At 45.1% G+C, this 23,816-nt stretch overlaps 1 protein-coding gene across 2 annotated transcripts in view; it reads right to left on the reverse strand.

The window, feature by feature from the left end:
- The window catches only part of LMNTD1 (lamin tail domain containing 1), a 1,465,565-nt gene that overhangs the window by 547,082 nt on the left and 894,667 nt on the right, over window positions 1–23,816 (reverse strand). For both annotated transcript variants that reach the window (XM_085652774.1, XM_085652773.1), the window contains exon 8: window positions 9,039–9,140. In XM_085652774.1, the coding sequence (XP_085508900.1) occupies window positions 9,039–9,140 (102 nt within the window). The remainder of the gene's footprint in view (window positions 1–9,038; window positions 9,141–23,816) is intronic.

Genomic DNA, 23,816 nt, shown 5'->3' on the forward strand with positions numbered 1-23,816 from the left:
GGAAGAGACCATCAGCCCCCCGGGGCTGCCGGGGGGGGGAAAGGAGGGAAAGCAAGGCCTGTGGTCTCCACGCACCACCCGGGGTACGCCACTCAGGGGCGACTGGGACACCACACACTCCACTCCCTTTATTCAACACCTGTGGTAATGGGATGCTGTAGGTAATGCAGTAGATGGGCCCCGCCTCCTCTGTGTTCCCCCACTGTGTGGCCACTGACGGGGCCGGCCTCCAGAGGGCTTTCACCCCGGTCCGCTGTCTCCACAGCCCCAGATGTGTTCAAGGCGTGTCTCCACCAGCAGCCCCCAGCGAGAGTTAAATATTGTCCCGGAGGTCAGAATCAGCAGGGGCCTCCTTCCCCTTCCTAATCACTTTTGGCCGATCAGGCTGTCTCCTCACCTCCGGGCCTTCTCTCTCTAAGCCGGGCCGTCCGTCAGCGCAATGTTTCGGCACCACCCTTTCCCAGGCTTCTTCAGTCCACAGCCTGCTCGCCGCTACGGCAACTCCCAGAAACCCCTGTGGGCCCTGCCTTGGCTGCCTCGGATCACTGTCGATGAGCCGCAGTGGCCTGATGCCGGACCTGTGGCAGAAGCCCCCCCGCCCCAGCACCAACAGTCCCAGCTTGCTGTGCAGCCCACAGCACACAGGCCCTCCAGGCACAGGCTGGGCGCCTGGTCCAGCACCGCAGCCGCAGTCAATCAGCCGCCGCAGGCCGCTTGCTCACCCCTCGGAACCGCCTCAGGCTGCCCCGGTGTCCACCGATCGTCCAAGGCTCCAGCCTCAAGCAGCTGGTGCCGCAGGCCCTGACACCGGCACCCACTGCTGGGGGTCACCGCGGATGCTCACCTGGGAGTCCGCTTGTTTGAGGGCAGTTCCCAGGTATATAGGATTCAGGGTAAGGGCAACCTAGGTTCTGATGGCAGGATAAGAGCAGGATATTAGGCAAACCTGCCGTGGAGCTCTTTAGGAAGCGTCCGCTGCGGCCGCTATCTTGGCCACGCCCCTAACACAAGATAGTTAATAGATACTTCTTACCTCCCCCACACCTTTTGTCCACTATAAAGAATGTCTGTCAAGCTGGGAAAAGGTCAGAGATCATCAGATAGACGGCACTATCAATGCTCACTGAAGGAACATGCAGGTCATTTTCCTTAATAATTTGTTTTCAGCATTTTTAGTCCATAAAACATTGAACACTAATCATTTATAATGGTTAAAGCCATTACATTTTGTCTAAATATTTAAGCAGCAATATTTAGAGTGATGCTAAAGAACAAGAAAAAAGGAAGGCAGTTGTATTGGCTGATGAAGAGTAGACAAGGCAGTGACTGTCATCAGCATAGAACTTGAGGGGCCCAGGGGCCCCATCCAATGCTGTCCCTGTAACAGTCAAACACAGAACCAGGCATGGCATCATCCTTGCTTGCGTTAATGGCCTGGACCTCCTCTGCATGCCAATGAGCATAACTGCGTGACTATAGAGGAAATGTCTCCTACAATCAACACCAACGTGGATTTTCTGAAGGTACCTGAAGATTACGCTGCTTGCGGTCTCGATCTCCATTGTCATTTGTGAAGTAACATGAAACTGGGACATATACAATGCAATAAATGTTCCAGTTTTCTTTACTCTATACTGTGGAATAAGTGATGTACCCATTTTCCAGACGTTGGCCCTCATTTAGAGTATGGCACACAGCATACTCCGTCAAACACATAGTGGCTATCCAATCTGCCAAATTCACGGTTCCACCCTTCTGACGTACTTGTTTCTTACTGTGGATGGTAAGGGAAAACCTGGCAGTCACAAAAAGGAAAGCAAAGAAATCTGTCCCCACGAGCTGTGAGAAAACTGCCAGCATATTAGCGACATTTATGTTTAGTATTTCAGCAAGAAATGACTTTATTTTTGAAGACCAAAAACCTTTTCTGTGCAACTACATTAACATGGCAGCCGCTCAGCAAAGTTACGGTGCCTTCAATGAGCTGCTGTTACAAATAAACTAAATATGGCAGGTTGTACTCCAACAGGAAAGCGGAGTACACCCCTCCTTTGGAGCATAGCTTGGTATACAATACATATGGCCTTTTTCCATGGCTACACCTAAAAGCCCTTTGCATAGACAAACACAAATAAGTGAAACATGCCTAATGAATGTGCATGATCGCAGCAAGCACCAGCTGTGCAGCTGGACTCTAACAGGACAATATCATGTATATGTGCAACAACGTCAGCACAAGTGATGGATTTCGGCATTTGGGGAGGTGCAGACTATCAATCAGGAATAGTCAGTCACAATGTCCTATCATGTGATGTTTATTCAATAACAGGAATAGGGCAAAAAAAAATTCAAAACAAGCACTGACATAGCAAATAGGTCTCACCTATGACTTTGCCAATATGTTTTAGTCATGCTGTACTCTAGTGTGGCTGCCATTCATTGTGGCTAAAAGCTATATGTGTAAAGGTGCATGGAATGAAGTGTTCTAAAGCTGAGTAGAGTGTAGCGTTATGGGGTGGCATGGAGTAGAGTGGTGTAGAATTGAGTTGAGTAATATTGCGTGTTATGGAGTGGCGGGTAGTGTTGTGAAGTGTAATGTAGGGAGTTTAGTGTTGTAGAATGAAAGGACATAGAGTTGAATGGAGTAGATAGTGAGAGTGGAGTAGAGTGTTGTGGAGTGCTATAGAGTGTTGTGGAGTGGTATAGAGTGTTGTGGAGTGGTATAGATCAGAGTTGAGCGGTGTAAAGTGTGTTGTGTAGATTGGAGTAGAGTGGCCTAGAGTGGAGTAGATTGTGAGAGTGAAGTGGCACAGAGTGGAGTGGTGTGGCATAGAGTGGAGTGGTGTGGCATAGAGTGGCATTGCATAAAGTGGAGTGAGAGGTGGTGTGTAGAGTGGTGTGACGTAGAGTGGTGTGGCATGGCGTAGAGTGGAGTACAGTTGCAGGGAGTGGCGCTGTGTAGAGTGGAGTGGCATTACATTGAGTGGAATGCGGTTGCATATAGTGGCATAACAGAGTGGAGTGTATTGCATAGAGTGGAGTGCAGTTGCATGGAGTGGCGTAACACAGGAGCTAAATAGAGTTGCATAAAGTGGAGTGGTGTTGCATCCAGTGACGTAGTGGTGTTGAGTGAAGTGGTGTTGTGTGGAATGGCAGTCCATAGAGTGGAAGGGCGTTGAGTAGAGTGGCTTGTGTGGAGTGGCGTGGCGCAGAGTCGAGTAACATGGCGTAGAGTGGAGTTGCTTGGTGTAGAGAGTAGTACATCTGCGTGGCATTGTGTAAAGCAGAGTGGTGTTGCATAGAGGCGAGTGGCATTGCGTGGAGCAGGGTGGCATTTCATGGAGCAGAGTGGCATTGCGTAGAGTGAAGTGGGGTAGATTGGAGTGGTATGGAGTAGAGTGGATTGGTGTGGCATAGAGGGGCGTGGCATAGAGTGTAGTAGCGTGGAGTGGCATAAAGTGGAGTGGCACTGTGTAGAGAGGAGTAGTGTTCCGTAGAGTGGAGCGGCATTGCATAGAGTGGAGTGGCATGACGTAGAGTGGCGTGGAGTGGTGTGGTGTGGCAAAGAGCAGAGTGCAGTTGCGTGGAGTGCAGTTGTGTAGAGTGGAGTGGCATTGCTTAGATTGGAGTGGCATTACATTGTGTAGAGTGGAGTGGCATTGTGTAAAGTGGAGTGTAGTTGCGTGTAGTGACACAATAAGTGGAAAGTATGATACTAATGGAAAGCAGCTTAGACAATGCTATTGGATAGGGACAAACCTTGATCACTTTCATAATATTTTCAATTACCAATATGCACTGGATATGTGGTGGAATAAACAGTTAACATGCTGAAGGTATACGCAAGAGTTGTTTAGTGGGAAAATAACTGACCTCTCAAGTTGTAGCAAAATAGAGCTCTACTAAATGCCACGTATTTCGAGTCAGAATTGTGCATAGTAACTTGTTTGCATCACTGCTTTGATGGAGATTAATCGCACAAGTCTGCTGAGTTCAGTTTAAGAGTGCTTTCAAGGATTTCTCACTCTTTGTAACTCAGAGATAGTAAAACCATCATTAGCTACAAGAGGCCAATCAGGATACGGATAAAGACAGCCAGCCTTGAGTCACACTTTGAATGATAGCCTCTCATTCATGGACTCTCTTTTCATTATGATCTTTCACACAAGGACTGCACACAAGCAGCCAAACAGGTTTGTCTGGCCAGCATTTCCTGTACTTTTCTACCTAACTGATCACATGCCTTTATTCAGACAGCTGACCTCCAAGTCCCCCAAACAATAGACTGGTAGTGTTACAAATACAAGATTGTGCCCTTGCAAGGTCTAGAACTGTAGTACCAGGACCCAGAGAGAAAACACACTGTCTTGAGTGTATTCATCTGTCTGCTGTAGTTTGCATACTGTGAGCGGAGATGCTGTTTCAGTAAGCAGCAAGTAATTTATTAATTTCGATTACAGACTGTCTGATGAGTGGTGAATGTGGGAAGGCTAATAAAGCATTAATTAACATTTAAAGTAAGTCATTATCACATGAAGCCCATACATTACTAAACGTTGGGATGTACATGGCATCTTCTTCATGGTACAAGTTCTCCAAAGAAGTGTCAGGAAGTATGCTACTTTTTGTTGAATGTTAAACAAATATTACAACACATGTGCATGATGTTTTTGGAGAGTCATTTGCTTGATGAGGCAATGTGCAACTCCTATATAAAACAAATCTTACGGTTCCCACATTGCATATCAAAACCGGAAATGAATGAGGGATATCTTTAGGATGTTGTTGCTTTCGATTAGCACTACTGGTGGTTTACAACTGATTTGGTAGGCCCCCTCCCTTGCATGTACTTGAATGAATTTCTACATTGTTGAAGTTCAAATGGGACAGTTCTTATGACATCCCGTCCACTTATGGCTTATCCCACTCCAAAGTAGACATGGGGTTATATTTATTATGAAGCCACTAGCGATTTGAGGAAATATGTTGCTAAACTTGAACAAGCAATTTAATCGAGAAAGTTGCAATGGTTTTATGCTAGTTTCCAGAATATTGTATTGCACAGAAGTGAGGTAATAGGTCAAATCTACCTCATTACATGATCATTACAGTTTCTTTCACACAAAATAAAGTGTTACTAAAAGTGTCACAAGTGTGTCAATTAAATGTCACATCGACACACTTAAAAAATGGAAATGTCATTCACAAGCGTACTGAAAACTTGGCAGCTATGAAAAAAGAAGGCACTGGCTTATGCAGTCTTTCTTTGTTCATCAAAACGGAATGGGTTAACTACTTATACACTGTGAATAACTTCACTCCTCTGAAGCGAATATTTTCTATATAACCGAGAGTAGTCGGAATGTTGCCACATGGTTTCTTAGGTGTGCAAAACATCACTGTGAGGCTAGAAACAATGACTTATTTGGGTGTAAATGTGCTTTGCCGACAATGATTTGGGGGTCAAATAATGAGGTGGCTTTGGGGGTTGCAACCAAAGGTAGGGAAGAAAAAAAGAGGAGCATTCTAAGATAACCTGAATGGGGCCTTAAATTTTAAAATTGTGGGGCATCATCTTTAGTTTCCCGCAATCCTGCTTTAGTAAATCCGTACCTAAACCGATTCTCTTTAGTCTGACTCTGTGCACTTAAATGAACCCAGGACTCCATATCTGCTTGCGGCTGTAAGATTGGAGTCCCCCTCGAGGTGTGACAATCTCCAGACGTTTGAAACCCTTTCGGGAAGAAGAACTCTGCTGTTAGTTTGTTGGGGAAACAAGCGCAATCCTGTAATGGAGGGAGTGAGCACCAGCAGCAGGCAGTCTCTGCGTGATCTGGGAGCAGACCACAACGAGCCATGCTGAAAAGAAAGCATCTTTGTTTTTGGGCTGTACGGACGCTCAGCTGGGAAACGTTGTAGTCAGCACATTTGTGTAAGAAGACCACCCCCAGTCGCTCGACTTGAATTTCATTATAGAAGAGCTGAGGAGAAAGGGGAGCTTAATTAAGTGAAGATTTTTTTTCTTATTTTATTTCTCAAACCAACCCCACAGAAAATCACGTGTAACAAATGCCCCTCCATCACTTCCTCTAGTGAACGAAAGCAGTTGCCTGTTTTTTTGCCTTCACTTGCGCCCTCGGGCAGTGTGGGCTCAGATTCACCCATGTTTGCTCTGCTCCCATTAGACACAGGTCTAGCAGGTTTTAGCTTGGGAGGCAGGCCGTTTTACAATAACCCTGAAGGATATCAAATGGAAACGTTGAGTATATGGTGGGGGTGGTCTGGAAAACAAAATGGAGGAAGGGTTAAGGGTAGATGCATGGTGTGAGGGTAACTCAGTGAGGGAAACAGAGACAAAAAACCCAAAAATGTCGATTGTTTTGAAAAAAGGATGTGGCATAACATCTAAAGCTGCCAACTTTGGAACTGGTGAAGCGCGTTAGAGTCTTGGCGTCGGCTTTCCTAGTGCCTAGAATCAAAATACAGAGACATGCTGATCTGAAAAATGTAAATAAAACAATGCGAAAGCCAACAAAATGCTGTCTGTAACCTATATACTGAATGAAAATGACAAATGCCGATGGTAATCAGTACGGGTGAACCTTCTACAAAGACCAACAAGAAAGAAAGAAAATAATTGTCCCAGGTATGATAAGATAAGCACCAGAGAAGAAAGATACCAGTAGTAAGGCACTGCTTTGTGGGAGGGAACAAATAACAACAAGGAGGGACAAAGAGGAAAGATTAACCACTAGCAAGCAAGTTGTTTTAAAGGACAATCAAATTTACAAATAAAAAGCGACGGGAGGGATGTAAGCCCATAAAGTGTGTACAACATGTCTCAAAGAGACAGCACAAACGCTGCCTAGGCTCGACCTTAATATGATCCTAAAAACAAACAACTAATGCAGAATCCATAGTCTTATCTCTTCCCAATTCAGGATCCAGTACTGTACAAGATGGTGCTTCGGTACGTGACATCCAGTGAGGAATTCGGAAATAAGTCAGATTCTAGATGCAAATTAAACAGAATTTATACCCAAAAACAAAGTATGTAACTCCTGATCAGTTTCCAAAGAACTTGTATCAGAAAAGGTGGTGGGGCTTATAAATAGGAATATACTGAGTGCAGGCTCTAATGAGGGATATCCAGGTTGCAGAATATACTTTATGATATAGCAGAGTGCAAAAGGTATGGCACAACTTATCAGGAGCAATGCAGCAAAACAAAACTAAGGAGTGTGAATGCCAAAGCACTAGGCAGAACTGGCTAAGCCAATTATAAAGTATTAACTATTGGATGCAATGGGCACTGTGGATTGGGCACATTCATACAGTGTGGCCAGTTACCCTCTCCTCTCCAACTTCATCAAAATAAATGGGTACAAGTGCATGGGGCACCCAAACTACACTTCATCCACCATGTCTCTTTGGCACTGCCCCTACAGAAGCAACAGATATGGGAATGGGAACATTTTCAATAAGGTCACAACGGCCCATACATGGGGAGCACTTCAATGTGCTGTATGACCAGTACTTCCATCTCCTTCTAGACTAAGCCTTGCAACAAACCATCTCATCCAAAAGCACTGCAAACAACCATTAGCAACCTCAATAGTTCTCACTTACCCCATCTGCTTTTGCTGATCCACATAATTACTAAGCTACCACAACATGAGGATTTACAAACATTCATACACACACATTTGCAGTAACAAGAAGAGAGAGACCAATCGTGGAGCAGTAAATTTAGAAACTTTTCATCGAAGTGAAAGGACCCACATTTAGCAAAGTGCAGCTACCAGGCTTTCCAAAAAAGAAAACTAAATGAACTTTAAAAAAAACCACAAATGCATTTGGGAAGAGTTTGAGGAGTTAGCAAGTCACTGATGCCGAGCAGAGGGAGCAAAGCAAGAGAGTGGTGGAGTGTGAGGGAGCAATGAAGGGGCAGAAGGGATTTGAAAAATAAAATTTAAATAAAGCAGAAAACAGATATAAGGGATGAAACATAACTGAATGAACTGGGGGTGGCAGAGAAACATGGACATCATGAGTGAGAATTTGAGCGGGGAAGCAGCACATGAGGAAGAGAGGAAGAATTCTCTTGGAGTACTGCTAGAAAAATAAAACCATAGTTCCTTAAAGGTAAGCAGTGGAAAGAAGCAAGTCATTGAATCAAAAGGATGGTATAGAGGGTATAGAGGCTATGCGTCAGTAAAGCCAATCAATTGTATTTAATGGGCTGATCCTAAGTACACTTTTTCAGTATTGGTATTGTCCGCAATCATCACCAACAGATAGCTTAAACCTAACAACAAGGACCTGAAAATGATTTCTCATAGAAAATGGACATGTACCTTGTCTTGGGATTTTTGAAAAAATCATTCTCTGCAATTCTCTCTGTTAAAGTGCAATCTTTTTGTAGTTGACCCCATTAGTGAGATACTGTCCTGTGAGTGTCCATGTTGGTGCTTTGGCACCTGCAATTGCGCAGCGCCCACCCACAAACTCCTCGTGATCTTGGACTGGGCAGTTTTCTCACGCAAGAGCAGAGAATCATGTAAGGCTAACATACAGCAAAGCCTTGTCACTGCTGGAGCCAACCTCTTGCTAAGGCACCAAACTGGCACCATAAAGGCCAAGGGCACAAAGGCCTCCACATTCACTCCCTCACTACAGACTCGCATGGGGAACTTTCACTTTCCTCCAAAATACACGTTTCAGCATATCTCAATTGAGACACACTGGTCTTAATTCATTTTTTAAATTAAAATATATTCCACTTTTTAACAGCCAAATTCACATTTTTTGTAGTCAGGAAAAAGAAGAGAAGTTCCCAAAAGCCAGAGAAAATTAAATAGCAAGTACATGAAGGAAGTCATTGTCGGCTGGTGCGTGTCTCTTTTTCCTGTGAAACAAATGGCCATATTATTCATAATGTACGTGGAAGTGAAATGGAAATCTCCATCTGCAGCTGCTGTGAGTTTCCTTTGTAGTTTCCCAATGGTGTAATTAGCAGTGAAATGACAGACACTGACCTCTAGCCTCGCCTCGAGGGACCGAATCTGCTGCAGACTCCTCAAGTGTTCCAGTTCCAGCTTGTCAATGAAGGCATTGTTGTTGGCTTCTTCCGCCAGGAGCTGCACAAGGACAGGAAGAGATTTTGTGAGTTCAAGAAAGACCCATGATATTAATAATATCACCAGCTTTTTTATGCAAACTGTAGAATGATGCTATACCTTTGCTTCTATTTATGAGTTCATTATATCCATCGAGACACTGAGTAATATTAGATATATTTGATGCTAAAATCAGAAGTTCTGCAGGCCCCCCCCATTTAATATCAGAGCGAATGAATGCCCTTGTTCCAAAAGCTCGTCTGTGACATCTCTACAGTCTTACTCTGGCCTTTGGGGAGGCTTTAAGCAGGGCCCTGATTTACAAAGCATTGTTCGGCAAGCAAGCATGTCTTACTTCTGGAAATGTATGGGCAAGTCACACCTAAGCCTGGTGTAGGGCACAACAACTCACGGAAAATGCTCTGTGAATCAGCCTTTGCGATTGAGGAGTAATTTACACCTAAGACAGGCGCAAGACGCGGCTTCTCATAGAAAGTCCTTTATGAATAAGGCCCATAATGAGTTTAAAGTAGTAACTGTTACATACATAGTTTATGCCTGATAGTTATAATTTGCACTTGCTATATTTTTCAGATTGCTAACACTTTATTTTAACAATAGGAAAACACGCTCATATATATATATATATATATATATGTGTGTGTGTGTGTGTGTGTGTATATATATATATATACAAGATTCACAAGCAAAGAAGCTAAAATCTGCGATATACAACTCTTTAGACTTAATCACAGGAAGTACGTGAAAAAATATGTTTGGAGTGTACACCTTGCAATAAACATATTATTAGGTGCAAAATTCTACATCTTCAGCCACTACCTGACATAACGAGCAGGGCTATCAACAAAGGTAGATAACACCTGTGAGTAAATCTATATGTGTAATATACTCAAACATTTGAGAAACTTTATTATTTTAGGCTATTCACAAAAACGAGTACAAAGTTACTGAAAAGGTGTAACTTACATGTCTCCACCCCCTGAAAATAAATGAAGCATAATTTACAAGTATAACTTACTACTAAAAAAACCCAGAAAGTCTAGCACCACAAACGACCAACCCCTGGTAGTGTTGATTGAGAGAGAAGGGGAGTGGGTAGGGAATGGGGGTTTGGAGCACCATTTAAGTTTTTACGTATAACAATAATGGAATTTGAAGGTTTTTGGTCTATCGCTCAAGCAAGCTCCATCAATCAACATTAGAACTAGAAGTGAAGCAGCAAGTGAAAGCAAATGCCCTAGAGAGAACCAAAACATACATTTTTGAAACTCCATGAATACAGAACAACAATACCCCGTTTCCGTTCATTGCAGCTTGTTCTCAGTGCCTCAAGTTCTACCACAAAAGAATACAATCATCTAGTACTGCTACTAAAATGTTCATTTTCCTGAAATAAATGGACACTCCAGTAGCTATGGACAATGCCACTACAGGTGGTTAAAAAAGAAGGGCAGCACTGTCAATATTTCATTATTTCTCAGCATCTTCTGATCCATGCCCACCAAAACTGTGAGATGCGCCACCACCATTAACTCTGAGATTTGCCTCCTGGATAACAGCTCAATGAAATAAGGCTTTGTTCCTTATAAACTAATGTGGCTGCAGCAAGTTCAATGATTAAAACGTCTACAACAGATCCAGCTTGTTACCTCAGAAATGCCCGTACACTTTGAAGTCACAGAAATTGAACTTGAAGAACAAAAACAAAAAATGGGCTTCTGAGCAAGAGGGAAGTCAGTTGCTGTGGATGTGCCATACTTTGTGTGATATTCCACCCCAGTTATCAGCAGCAGGTGAGGACTCACGAATGGAAGGAATCCTCTGATGAATGGCTACAAAATCATGAAGTATGTGAACAGGTGTCTAGTACAAATCTAGCCACTCCATGAGTAAATTGAACTGAAAAAAACTGCTGAAAGTTGAATAAATGTTACTAAATATCGAGAGCACATTGCAGGAGAGTGGTAAAACATGCAAAAGTGCTAACATATCATTACAGGCATTTACTGTCAGTTGGGCTGGCCCCACCAGAACCACTGAGAGGGCTCGCCCGTCCTGTGGAATTTCATGTGAATCAGTGGTGCATAGCTTTTTCTTCTGCCCAGCATACTAGAAGGCCAGGGATAAATGGTAGATTCCAGTATGTTGTAATTCTAGGAACTAAGCGGCATCTGGTAACCTATAGGATCCTGCAATCAGACACATACTTTTCGCCATCTCAAGGTTTCTACACTCCATGTGGCGAAACAGGTACAAACTCAGCTCCTCGTCAAACATTTCAGGCGATGTAGGGGCAGAGACAGTAATTTGCTAAATTTACGGTTTCGCAGGCATTCTGTTGCAATTGATGCCCACTCTCTTTTCCCATCCTGTCAATACTACACTTTATGATTGTGGGGATTAAAAGTGCAAAGCCTTTAAAGTGATGCTGATGGTACAAATGTTTTGCATTTTTAGGTTTAAATATTTTTATTGTTAACAGAGTACCATCAACGGTATCAGCACCCCTCGCCTACAACCCTGCGGGCCGGCGGATTACTGCACTGGTATATCAGCATGTCTAAGCCCCCGCGAGGTTATTGCGGACAGATCATATTTAAACACAGCATGCCGCCTACAACCCCTCAGGGCCGGCCGCATCTCAAACTGGAGAGGACAAAATAAACCCCCCATACTGGAGGCCGGTGTTTGAAACCCCTCCACTAGGCGTAACACATCCTCTGAGTACATCAGAGAAGAGTGGACCTGCGGATATAGGCCACTGAAACGTGCCCCTACCCGGCGGTCAAAGTTCCGCACAAGGCGTAAGGACCCGCAGCCATAACCGTCGTGCTGGTCTTCAACCGCCATCGATACTCAGACGAAACCCCCCCCCCCAAATTCCCTACCCAGAATCCCTCCCTGACTCCCAACTCCCAACCTCCCCCCACCCCTACCCCTCCCCTCATCCAGTGCGCACCTCCGATCCGCTCCCTTGCCCCTCATGGTCCTCTCCTAGAGGTCCCCACCTCGAGCTCCTTTAAGAGGCCAAGGCTTCCGACTCGGTGAGCCGTAAGAGTCAAAGATATCTCGGGCAGGTCAGTTCTCTGAATTCTGTGACCAGTAAGGACTGGAATGGCTGCCATATGTCAAGGAACCTCTCCGCGTCCCCTGCTACTGTCAATGACATTTTCTCCATTCCGAGCACATGCCATAATCTGTGGATATTCTGTATGGCCGACCCCAATGCTATGGCTATCTGCCTGCCCCTGCGGGATTTCAATGGATACATCAGTCTGTTCGGGAGGCCTAATAAGATATAGGCTGGGAGGCACGGCAATTCCGTATCGAAACTGGAGTCTACATTGTCTATCACCTCTTGCCAGTAGGCGTCGAGAAGGGGACACTCCCATAAGACATGCGTCAGTGTACCCACCCGCCCGCATCCCCTCCAACAGGCGGCCTCCTTACTATGATCCATTTCGTGGACACGTTCCGGGGTATAATACCAATATGTAGAGACTTTAGTGAAGGTTACAGTGAGGCCCGTATGATATGCCGAGTGTCTGGCTCTGTAAGCTACCTGCTCCCATTCTTTTTGGCTCAGGGACCTACCCAATTCTCTCTCCCAGCGTTCCCTCCCCGGATTACAAGCAGCAGGTAAGTTCTTTAAATGGAAGGGAACCCCCTCTCTGACAAAGAGCAAAAACGTAAACCTTGTCAGGCAATTTCTAGTATTGACTGAGCAAGGACTTGACTGCTAAAATAATCAAATCGGGAGTGTACTATGGGAGGACAGGTGCAACATACAAAGTGCAAACCACATCTTTAATACAGAAATGTCATATATTGGATGATTTCCAAATGGGTCTTTGGCCCACGAGGACTTTAGCCTCCATACCAGACATGAATAGGTCTATTGATGACCCTTGGTGAATCTGAAGTAGGCATTCTGATATGACTGCCCATGCCTTGCAATAATGCAGTCAACACTGTGGTATACTATATCCTAACAGGATGCTGGCCTGTACGCTTTCCTTTATATCACAAGGAGAGCATATATTACATACTCAGAGTGTGCTACTGTTGTCTTGCACCAGCTGTTGTTGGGTTCATACTGTGCTACTATCATAGTTTCTGGGCTTCCCAAATAAAAGAGCCATTCCATAGCCAATTTTCTTTTCACTATCAGTGGGGAGTTTTCTCAGGGGGCCAAGGCACTCAGTGGGTTCTGGGCCCCAATGGTGACACCTGAGGTAGTTTACGACTAGTAAAACCTTTTTTTCTAGGAGCTGGAGCACCTAGTACTATGGAGACATAGGTTCCTTTGGATTTGTTTTATGCACTTCCGATTTTGTGTATGGTGTTGTAACCAACATCCAGTAGTACAAAGATAGCTTAAATGTAAATTGAACATTTTTAAACAGTTACTGCAAAATTACAATAACAGTGTTTACATGAATTAACTACAATGATTGACTGTATTCAGCAAATAAAGAGATGGCACACATTTAATGTGTTTAAAGCGTGAATGCAAACAAAATAAAGTAAGACAGTTTGGCTGTAATGATTTAACTGGTACAGAAACTGAGATTGTATCCTTACTCATATTTCTTGGTAAATATCCCAACAAATTATTTCACTCCAAAATTAGTTATGTCAACATTTGATTGTCAACACTGAATTGGTTACACTTAGCTTCTTTGTTACCTTTTTGCTCTTCTCCTCTAGCTCTGTTGTAGGCCTCCATCATAGTTGCACCTCAGAGGTAAGTCTCTGTAAACTGCTGCCACTAGGAGTTTGCATGCCAGCAGGTATTTATGCGGATTAGTCCTCCCCTTCTATCGCTACATAGCTTCTACCTTGTCTTAATAAAAATTCCACTAATTCAATATAGAGAGGCTTTCTATAAAGTGGTCAAAGTGAATCAAAACTCAGAAAGAACCAGTGTCTTCTTAGTGTTGGTGTCTTGGGGTCACTCAAAATGCACGTCATACAACAGTACCAGTTAGAAAAGTCAATGTCCATTCATTTCTCTATTTTGAAAATGGTAAGTAGGATAAATACCAAAAACAAAAGTCTCTAGCACAGGCACGTATCCAGAACTATATTTTTAGGGGCCATGGCCTTTAACAATGACCAAACATGAATGTTGTGCTCTATTATTACATCCTTTCCCAAATACTGGTTGTACTAGTAAGAAGGGTGTACAGTTGTAAAGTAGGCTGACTCTGTTTGAGCTTTTTGCAATGCATGGTAGCCTGCCAAGTCTACTAGATATGGAAAATATTTATTTGCAGAGGAATAGTTTGGCATTACTACAGGTGCATATCAAAGTCAAGCTTCATGTTATGAAACTGTTAATAAGGGATTGCTGTATATAAATGTACCCTGGAAAGCCAAATCACCTCCTGAATGGAACTTGGACTTCTCAGCAAGTAGGTTGTACTTTCCAGCGACTATACCAGCAAATGTAGACATAGCTGACATGCATTAAATCAGAAGGTGTCAGCACTTCTCACCAAGAGCATATAGTAACAAATAACAAGGGGGTGTTACTTTCTAGCATTGTCAAAAGTCTCTAATGTTGTTGTAGTATGCTTCTCAGCCTGTATGACTGTGTGTGAGAATGTTGGCGTATTTGAGTCAGTTGGTTACGGGCTGAGCAGCATAGAGAATGCTCCTGGTGGGGATCATTCTTTGTACAACTTGTCAGAGACCACTTGCCTGTTTGCCTGCCGCCTGCTGATATTGCTGCTGCCCTGCTGCCCTGGAGGGAACTGGCCGCGCTGCCGTTACCAACACGCTGCTGCCACCAACACGCTAGCGCTGCTGGCGCCACTCGCCTGTTTGCCGCCGACATCTCACGGCAGAGAGCGGGGACTACAGCCCCCAAGCACCCCTGCGGCCGCTGACGCTGCAAACGCGCCCGGAGGCGCTTTAAAATCTCGCGCCTTTCACGGAGGAGCGGGGGATCTTTCCAGAGACCACTTGCCTGTTTGCCTGCCGCCTGCTGATATTGCTGCTGCCCTGCTGCCCTGGAGGGAACTGGCCGCGCTGCCGTTACCAACACGCTGCTGCCACCAACACGCTAGCGCTGCTGGCGCCACTTGCCTGTTTGCCGCCGACATCTCACGGCAGAGAGCGGGGACTACAGCCCCCAAGCACCCCTGCGGCCGCTGACGCTGCAAACGCGCCCGGAGGCGCTTTAAAATCTCGCGCCTTTCACGGAGGAGCGGGGGATCTTTTCAGAGACCACTTGCCTGTTTGCCTGCCGCCTGCTGATATTGCTGCTGCCCTGCTGCCCTGGAGGGAACTGGCCGCGCTGCCGTTACCAACACGCTGCTGCCACCAACACGCTAGCGCTGCTGGCGCCACTCGCCTGTTTGCCGCCGACATCTCACGGCAGAGAGCGGGGACTACAGCCCCCAAGCACCCCTGCGGCCGCTGACGCTGCAAACGCGCCCGGAGGCGCTTTAAAATCTCGCGCCTTTCACGGAGGAGCGGGGGATCTTTTCAGAGACCACTTGCCTGTTTGCCTGCCGCCTGCTGATATTGCTGCTGCCCTGCTGCCCTGGAGGGAACTGGCCGCGCTGCCGTTACCAACACGCTGCTGCCACCAACACGCTAGCGCTGCTGGCGCCACTCGCCTGTTTGCCGCCGACATCTCACGGCAGAGAGCGGGGACTACAGCCCCCAAGCACCCCTGCGGCCGCTGACGCTGCAAACGCGCCCGGAGGCGCTTTAAAATCTCGCGCCTTTCTCCGCGTCGTGGGACGCGCGCGGGCGGCGCCGGGCTGAGCCCGGGCAGAGGGCGGGCCGTCTGTGGCCGTCAGGGGCCAAAGGAGGCCGGGCTGGCCCACCCCTCTTGCACCCACAGCACACCCCTGACTGGTACGTTTTACATTGCTGTTGGACATATCTGGTGAAGTGCTTTATAACAGACTGGTTGTTTAGACCTCTCGTTGTGACTATTCCTTTTATCTGGTAGCCATGGCTATGTTTACACGCTCGGGAAGGGGAAGCACAGTAAGTGGAGGTTCTGTAAGTGGCACTCTTGACCACTTTATAATTCGTGCTTGCTCTGTATTAGAGAAGGAAATTGCAATTACAGAGCGACGCCTTTCCCTGGACGCTTTAAAAGATAAGCGTTCCTCAATGGGCGCTTTTACGCTAGCTGTTTCACCCGCACAAGCCAACACTCAAGCGGTTAACATCTTAACAGGGAATTCACCACACCCACTGACGAGTGTAGATACAAATTCTCCTGGTCCTAGTGACCCTGCCCCTGTGTCATTGTTGGATCTTTCATACTCTCCCCTGTTAGTTGCTTCTCAAGTTACACCTAACACTGCTAATACTGCTACTCCATCTCTTGCAACCCCCGCAATTACTGAGCCACCCACTGTAGTGGACCCAAAAATTGTCCCAAACAAAAGGAAAAGAGTGGGTAGCGGTAACAGGGAAGACCAGACAAAAGCTCACAAGAAAAGTAAAGGCAAATCACGCACTGGTACGGGTAAGAAAGTGGGTCACACAGCTTCCCCTATGCACCATCCTTCCAGGATAAGGTCGCCCCCTGTCCACCGGGCTAATTTAACCACTGATGCTGTTGCAGAACAACTTCCTCAACACTCTGTATCCCAAAATGACCCTGATCCTCAGCTTGCACTGATTGGTCAACTGGAAAAAACTATTAAATCCTTCTTACTTCCCATGATGGAAAGAGTAAGGTTATTGTCTGAGAGGCTTGAGAGATTTGAGCAGGCCTCTCTTGACAATTTCTTTTCTCTCAAATCTTTAATCAAGTTGCACTCAAAGATAGGCAAGGATCATGATACTACTACTGATCCATCTTTAATTACCCCCAACAAACCTATACTTCAAGCTGTATTGTCGAAACCAAATGCTGCCTTAAATTTGGGCTCAAAGAATGGAGCTACCTCATCTAACTTAAGGTCTCCATTACCCATGCTATCTTTGGGTAGCTCTCTTCAAAATAACAAATCAGCCTTTGGCTCGACCAATAGTTATCCAACTGCCGGGGAATCGGGAAACAATGTTGAATCTGCTCAAAATTTCCAAAAACCATCTACCAATGAACCTTTACAAATTCAATCTAAAGCCCTCCCTACTGGTTCTGAGCAGTCCCTACCTTGTATTGATCTCCCACCGGAGTGCCTACCATTTGTTGCCATTCTGACTGGAGTCCCGCGCCCTAAAGCCGCCAAGCCAGAATCTTACACTGAATTACATAATAAAACAATCCACTGGCTGAATGCTAATAGGCCGCTTCCAAAACACCTAAATGGGCAGGTTCTTCATGTCAGAAGGGTATCCTGGGTGGGCAAAAAACCGAAAAATACGTCTGGTGACTGTATCATTATAAATTTTAGGGACCCCCGGGTTACAAGATTAATTTGTAACAGCCAACAACCCACTATGAGTGGCATAAGATGTTTAGACCTAAACCACTTCTATTCTGATATCTCCTACCCTCACTACTTATACCCTTCTTTTTTCCAATCACCCTATGATGGTTATTTTAAGGGAGTTGGAAACACCAATGATAGGGTTCCTCCCATTTTTGCCCCCAGCAGATATCACGATACCTATAGCTGCTATGAGCACTATTGACACGGAATTCCAGCAGTGATAGATACTCCTCCAGTTGCTGGAATTAATGCCATCTCAAGAGATCCTGAAGCAGTTCTTGATCCTGATAAGGTTCCTTTTCAAATTGGTTCAAGTCCTCACACCCTACAGCACTGCCCCAACCACACCTCAACTATCCAGGATACTAGTCACACTCCACGGACTTCCTCTTGTACCCCGATCCTGGCTACCACTAATTATTCCACCTCACCTGCATTGCAAGACACATCTGCTATCCCTCCTTCTCTCAGGATCCTAAATTGGAATGTAGCTGGTCTTGCTAACAAATTAGACCTCCCAGATTGGAATTCCTTCATAACAACCTACAGTATCTGTATTTTCCAGGAAACTTGGGCAACAGAACCGCACCACATGATTGGCTACACCACCTTTTGCATACCAGCCACTCCCTCCCGGTCGGGAAGAGGACGCCCCTTGGGCGGCCTGCTGATCTGGGTTAGTACTTCACTCGGTTGCACCATTAGGCAGGCCCATATTGCTTCCCCAGATTTATTACGTCTAACCCTCAAGGGAGCCCAGGGGAATAAGTCTCTTGATATATTTAATATTTACGCAAGAGGCCTTAGTGGAGGAGCTTTATCACCCACACTTGTACTCCTAGAGGACGAACTGCGAAAGTGTCATCACGCATCTTACGTCCTGGTAGCAGGAGATCTTAATTGCTCCTTCGAGCCCCTGGCCTCAGTAGATCTTCCTGATCTACTAGAAGATGACGCTAAACGTGGCATTCCGTCATTAACATTGCCTCCTATCAAGAGATGGACTAAGTCTGTTGTATTTTTGAATACCATGTCCTTGGAATTCGGCCTAAGGGCGGCCAATGGGAGAACACCCTCTGACCCTCAGGGTGCGCACACCCACAACAGGCCTAATCATAGTTCAAGGATCGATTATATATTTCTCGACCTTAAACTTTGGGCATTCATGGAGGACATGGAAATAATCCCTTCTCACGATAGTGACCATAACCAGCTATCTCTTTGTATTAAATCACTATGGGTAGATCAACAAGGGCCTTCGATCCTTCGAGCAGCCAGCTCTCTGCAAACCACTGAGGTTTTCCCTGCCAACTGTGAGCGGCGTCTCAAATGGCACAAAGTCATGTTGAATGATGACAAGGTTGAATTAATAAAGTCAATTTTATATGCCTCACAGGTCGAGTTGGCCCAATCAAATACCCATCAGGTTGCACTCGATAGGGCCCCCTCTGTTTTTCATGATATTATTTCCAAACTGGGAAATATATTCCGAATACATAATAAGGGTGGCCCATCGAAGGGAGGGCCTAAACCTATCCTAAAGAATGGCTGGTATACGCAAAGCTGCAGAATTATGAAATCTGCCTTAATAGTGGCCCTAAAAAGTGGGATTGCATCTGCGATCCAAAAAGCTAGGAAAGACTATAAGACTTCCGTCTCTAATGCCAAAAAGTCCTGGGAGGAGCAGTACTGGCAGACCCTAAGAGAGGCCTCCTCCAACCGTAATCCCGGTGTCTTCTGGGACGCTATAAGAACAAAGAACAGACCAGCCCACGATCTCCTGACATATAATATTACTGGTATAGCATGGTACGAGCATTTTCATAAACTATACTCTACTGGTTCTGAGAATGTGGCAAAGTTTCCGCCCGAGGACTTACCCCCCCTCATGGATGCCTCGAATGCTGACCCCTTCACGGAAGGAGAGGTACATAGTGCTATCAAGTCCATCATCTCGCAGAAAGCAGCTGGCCCGGACGGCATTCCTGGAGATGTCCTCAAGCTTGATCCATTGAACTGGGGGAAGCTACTCTCTACCCTTATCAATGCCATCTTAAATGGCGCCCCGGTCCCCGAATCGTGGAAGGGGGCCGAGGTCGTTCCCATTTTCAAAAAGGGTGCCCGTGACGATCCTGCTAATTATCGGCCGATTAGCCTGATCGACTCCTCCCAGAAGGTCATCGGGAAAGTGATACTGGAGAGGATATTAGCTTGGGTGGATGATAATGGCATCCTCTCTGATTATCAAGCAGGTTTTAGGGCCGGAACAGGCACTATAGAACAGGTCTTTAGGCTGTTTCTTATCTACTGGAAGGTTGTCCTTCTTGGAAAGGGCTCTCTCTATCTAGCCTTCATAGATTTAAAAACAGCATTTGACCTTGTTCCCCGAGATAACCTCTGGCGTGTCCTGGCCTCGATGAACATCCCCTCTTATCTATTGGCCCTGCTAATAAAACTTCATGATGGTAATTACGCCCAAGTACGCTGGGGTCCCCAGGGCCAGAAAACGGAGAGAATCCCAGTAAACAGGGGCGTCCGCCAGGGATGTTTTCTCGCTCCCACCCTCTTCTCACTTTATGTGAACGGGGTGGTGGACCATCTGCGGGAAGTTCCGGCAGATGCACCTTCCCTGGCGGGCGAACGTGTTCCAACCCTCCTGTTTGCTGATGATACCCTCCTTCTGTCTAAGACACCCATGGGCTTGCAAACTCTCTTGGACAATTTTCAATCTTTCTGCAATGACAGAGGCCTTATTATTAATACCACCAAAACAAAATACCTAATTTTGAATCCTCCGAAGAAATTAGGTCGGCCTCCAGTCTTAAATGCAGTTCCTCTTGAAAGGGTCAAAGAGTTCGACTATATGGGCATCCGCATAACAGACACCATGCGCTGGGTATCCCATGTACAGAAGATGCTCTTAACTCACAAAAGGGTCACTGGTGCCCTTCTTAGAGAGCACCGTTCATCCTCAACTAGGCCAATAGCCCCAGCACTAGATATTTACAGGGCAAAGGGCGTGAGCTCAGCGCTCTACGGTGCTGAACTATGGGGCTCAAATAATATCGTGGCACTGGCTAGATCCGACTCCAATTTCTACAAGGAACTGATGGCACTCCCACAGAGTACACCTATAGTGCCTCTATTGTCGGACTTAGGGTGCCATTCACTGTCAGACCTGGCAAAAATACGCCCCCTACTTCTTTGGGCACGGCTTTGGCGGACTCCGGAGCTAACCAAGTATGCGGAGGGTCTGACTGAAATACTTTCTATGCCTTCCTGGAATAAAATCAAGTGGCTGAAAGATGTCAAGACCCTCCTCTACGATCTTGGTCTTAAAGATGCTTGGACAAACAGAACCTCGCCCCCGAAAGCTGTACTAAAGAAAATCTACTGGAGTTGGGTTATAGGTAAAAGGAACTCTAGCTCCCAACTAGGTAGATGCACCACTGAGTTCCTTCTTCTCAAAGATGTAGTTTGCTTTGAGCCTTACCTTGATATTATTCAGAAGCCATATGACCGTGCTCTCTACTTCAAATTTAGGGTTGGTACCCTCCCGGTGCGTGAGCTGACCGGCCGCTGGAAATTTCCCTCCCAAACTTCTCCTTTCTGTCCTTTCTGTGAAACCAAAATTGAATCTATTGCACACGTGCTTTTCGCATGCCCAGAATATAAATTCCCCAGATCATATTGGCTCAAACCTCTATGTAGAATCTTGGGCACACGTGACCACCTTACAGCGCTGCGTATCCTTAAATCAGACACGAGACCTTTGTACGCTTGCGCACTATCAAAATTCCTAAGGTGGGCCTGGCTCCTAAGATCGAAAGCTCTGGCAGTTCTAGGCTAAAATAGCCTGGCTGTTTCTTTTACTTGTTTGCGCATGTTTTTATATTGTCCTATTTATAATGTTTGCATGTTTTTTTAGAAAACCTCGTAAGATCTTGGGAACATGAAATATGATATGAAGAGCTTATATGTATATGGTTCTTATAATGGTTTCACATGTCTGTATATTTTTATATTTGTATGTGCTTTTTAAGATATCTTTTATCGAAATAAAGCTTATTTCAATTTCATTTCAACAAGGGGGTGCCATTGTTAAGCAATTTGTAAAAAGCAATGTGGATCAAGTAACAAAGGTTAGACATTATTAGGATTTTAATGACCACTATGCAAGGTGATTTTTAGATCTTACACTAAGATCTTGTTTAGAAAATAAAGTGCAAAATTGTGCTTTGAAATCGCATTGGGCCAGGTGTATATTGGTCAAAAAATGATAAGCTATAAATTCCACTTAAAATCTCAAGTCACAGTTTCTCTTAATGTATGTAGCTCTCATTTTGCTCCTTAAGGCTCTCTCTTACTTTCTCTATTCTCTCCCAGTCTCCCAGTCCTTGCCCCACTTTCCCTTTCTGTTTGCTACATCGTTCCTCCCATTCCTGTCTCTCCTGCTCTCTCTTGTTTTTTTCCTTTTACTCCCCTTTCTTTCTCTTAATTTTCTCTCCTTTTCTAGAACCTCTTCTCTCTGTCTTCTTTTCTATGTTCTTTGTACTTCTCAATATTTTGTATTCTCTCTCTAGCCCTCTTCTCCATAGACCATGTATGGCTATTGAAATGTTCTCTTTACTGTGCATGGCCACCAGCAGCACCTGCCACCTTTCTTTGACCACTGTGATTTTCTCTGTTCCTCAGTCCCAGACGCCTACCATTGTGGGGGCTCTCCTGGAACTGGAGAAGTCCGTAACGAACAGGGAACAAAGAAGTTAATGCAATGCAGCCTTCTTATCCCTGACACTAGCTGTCAATTCTTGTTGGACAGGACATCAGACTGCATGTATTTGGTGGGTTCTAACTGCTTTTGGGGCCTGAACTATACACTAGGGGGCAGATTTACTAAGATTTTGCGCTAGTGTTGTGTCACTTTTGTGGTGCTGCCCTCATGCAAAATAATTTTTGGTATTTATGAAGCCATGCAAAACCATTTTGCATGACTTTTTTTGTGGTTTAGTACATCCAAAGTAACGCAAAGCAGAGCATATCACTGCCTTGCGTCATGAATGCGTCCATGGGTGGGAAATGGGTGTTTTCATGCATCCACCTATGGATTTTGGTGCATTCCCTCATTTACTATAGCTAGTAAACCTGAGAATGCATCAGAATAATATTCCTTCCCCAGTGAAGCGTAACTAGGAAAATATCATTGTTTCTACTTGTTACGTTTTATTTAATGAGTGCTGCATTCTGCAGCACACATAGAAAAAGGAATATGCCTCTAGGGATTGTGTGCAGCACACATAGAAAAAGGAATATGCCTCTAGGGATTGTTTTTATACAGGAAGGTGTGCCTTCCTGCACAAAAATAATCCTGCCTATAAAGCAAGCCCCCTTGCACCATGGCACAAGGGTGACTGTATTGGCGCTAGGCAGTGCTAGGAGACAGCAGAAATGAGCCATATCTTTGTAAATATGCTGAATTGCTGCTGTCTGCCCTCACGCAACACAGCACAGCACGTTTCCTTTCTGTGTTGCATTGCATAACATTTTAATAAATCTACCCCAGAATTACGGATTGGACCACCCAGTACAGTAACCAGCTAAGCTAACTATAATCATAAGAAATATCATAAAGGGACCTGTAGAGCTGTTCAGAGCTGCCAGCGTACAAAAAAATATATATACTGCCCATCTGTGTCTCTCACATCCCATCATCCACCACACTGCTACGTGCTGCATCACATAACACGATAACCGCACTTCAGTGGCCATTATGCCCAACATGAAAAAACAAAGACAATACCTTCCCTACCAAACACTACTCTAAATAGCGTAGCTTGCTGTCCATATTGGTAAGGGCTGCATTGACACACATGAAGGTAGTAAGTGCTAACAAGTGTGCAAATCAATACAATCGTCTGTGCATCACCAAGATTTGTTTTGATCCAATTAAACTCCATCTTTCCATCACACTTCAGAATAATAAAACACAATGTGCGTCATTTGTACTTTTATAACTGCTGGTGTATATTTAAATATTTGCACAGTTCATTTACAGGCATTTCATTTTTTGTGAATTAGAAACAAAATGACATCCGCAAGTATTTGTTTTTGTTGCACTTCATGCATGCAAGGTCACTGGAATTATATGATTCTGTGCCTGCTGCATTTTCTGCATAATGATGATTTTGCTGCACTTGCTACACAAGCCATCATCTGCTGCATAATCTGTAGATTTTAACAAAAGACATATTTGGTTTCTAGA

Source organism: Triturus cristatus, chromosome 4_1, assembly GCF_964204655.1.
Source record: "Triturus cristatus chromosome 4_1, aTriCri1.1, whole genome shotgun sequence".
Classification (NCBI taxonomy): Eukaryota; Metazoa; Chordata; class Amphibia; order Caudata; family Salamandridae; genus Triturus; species Triturus cristatus.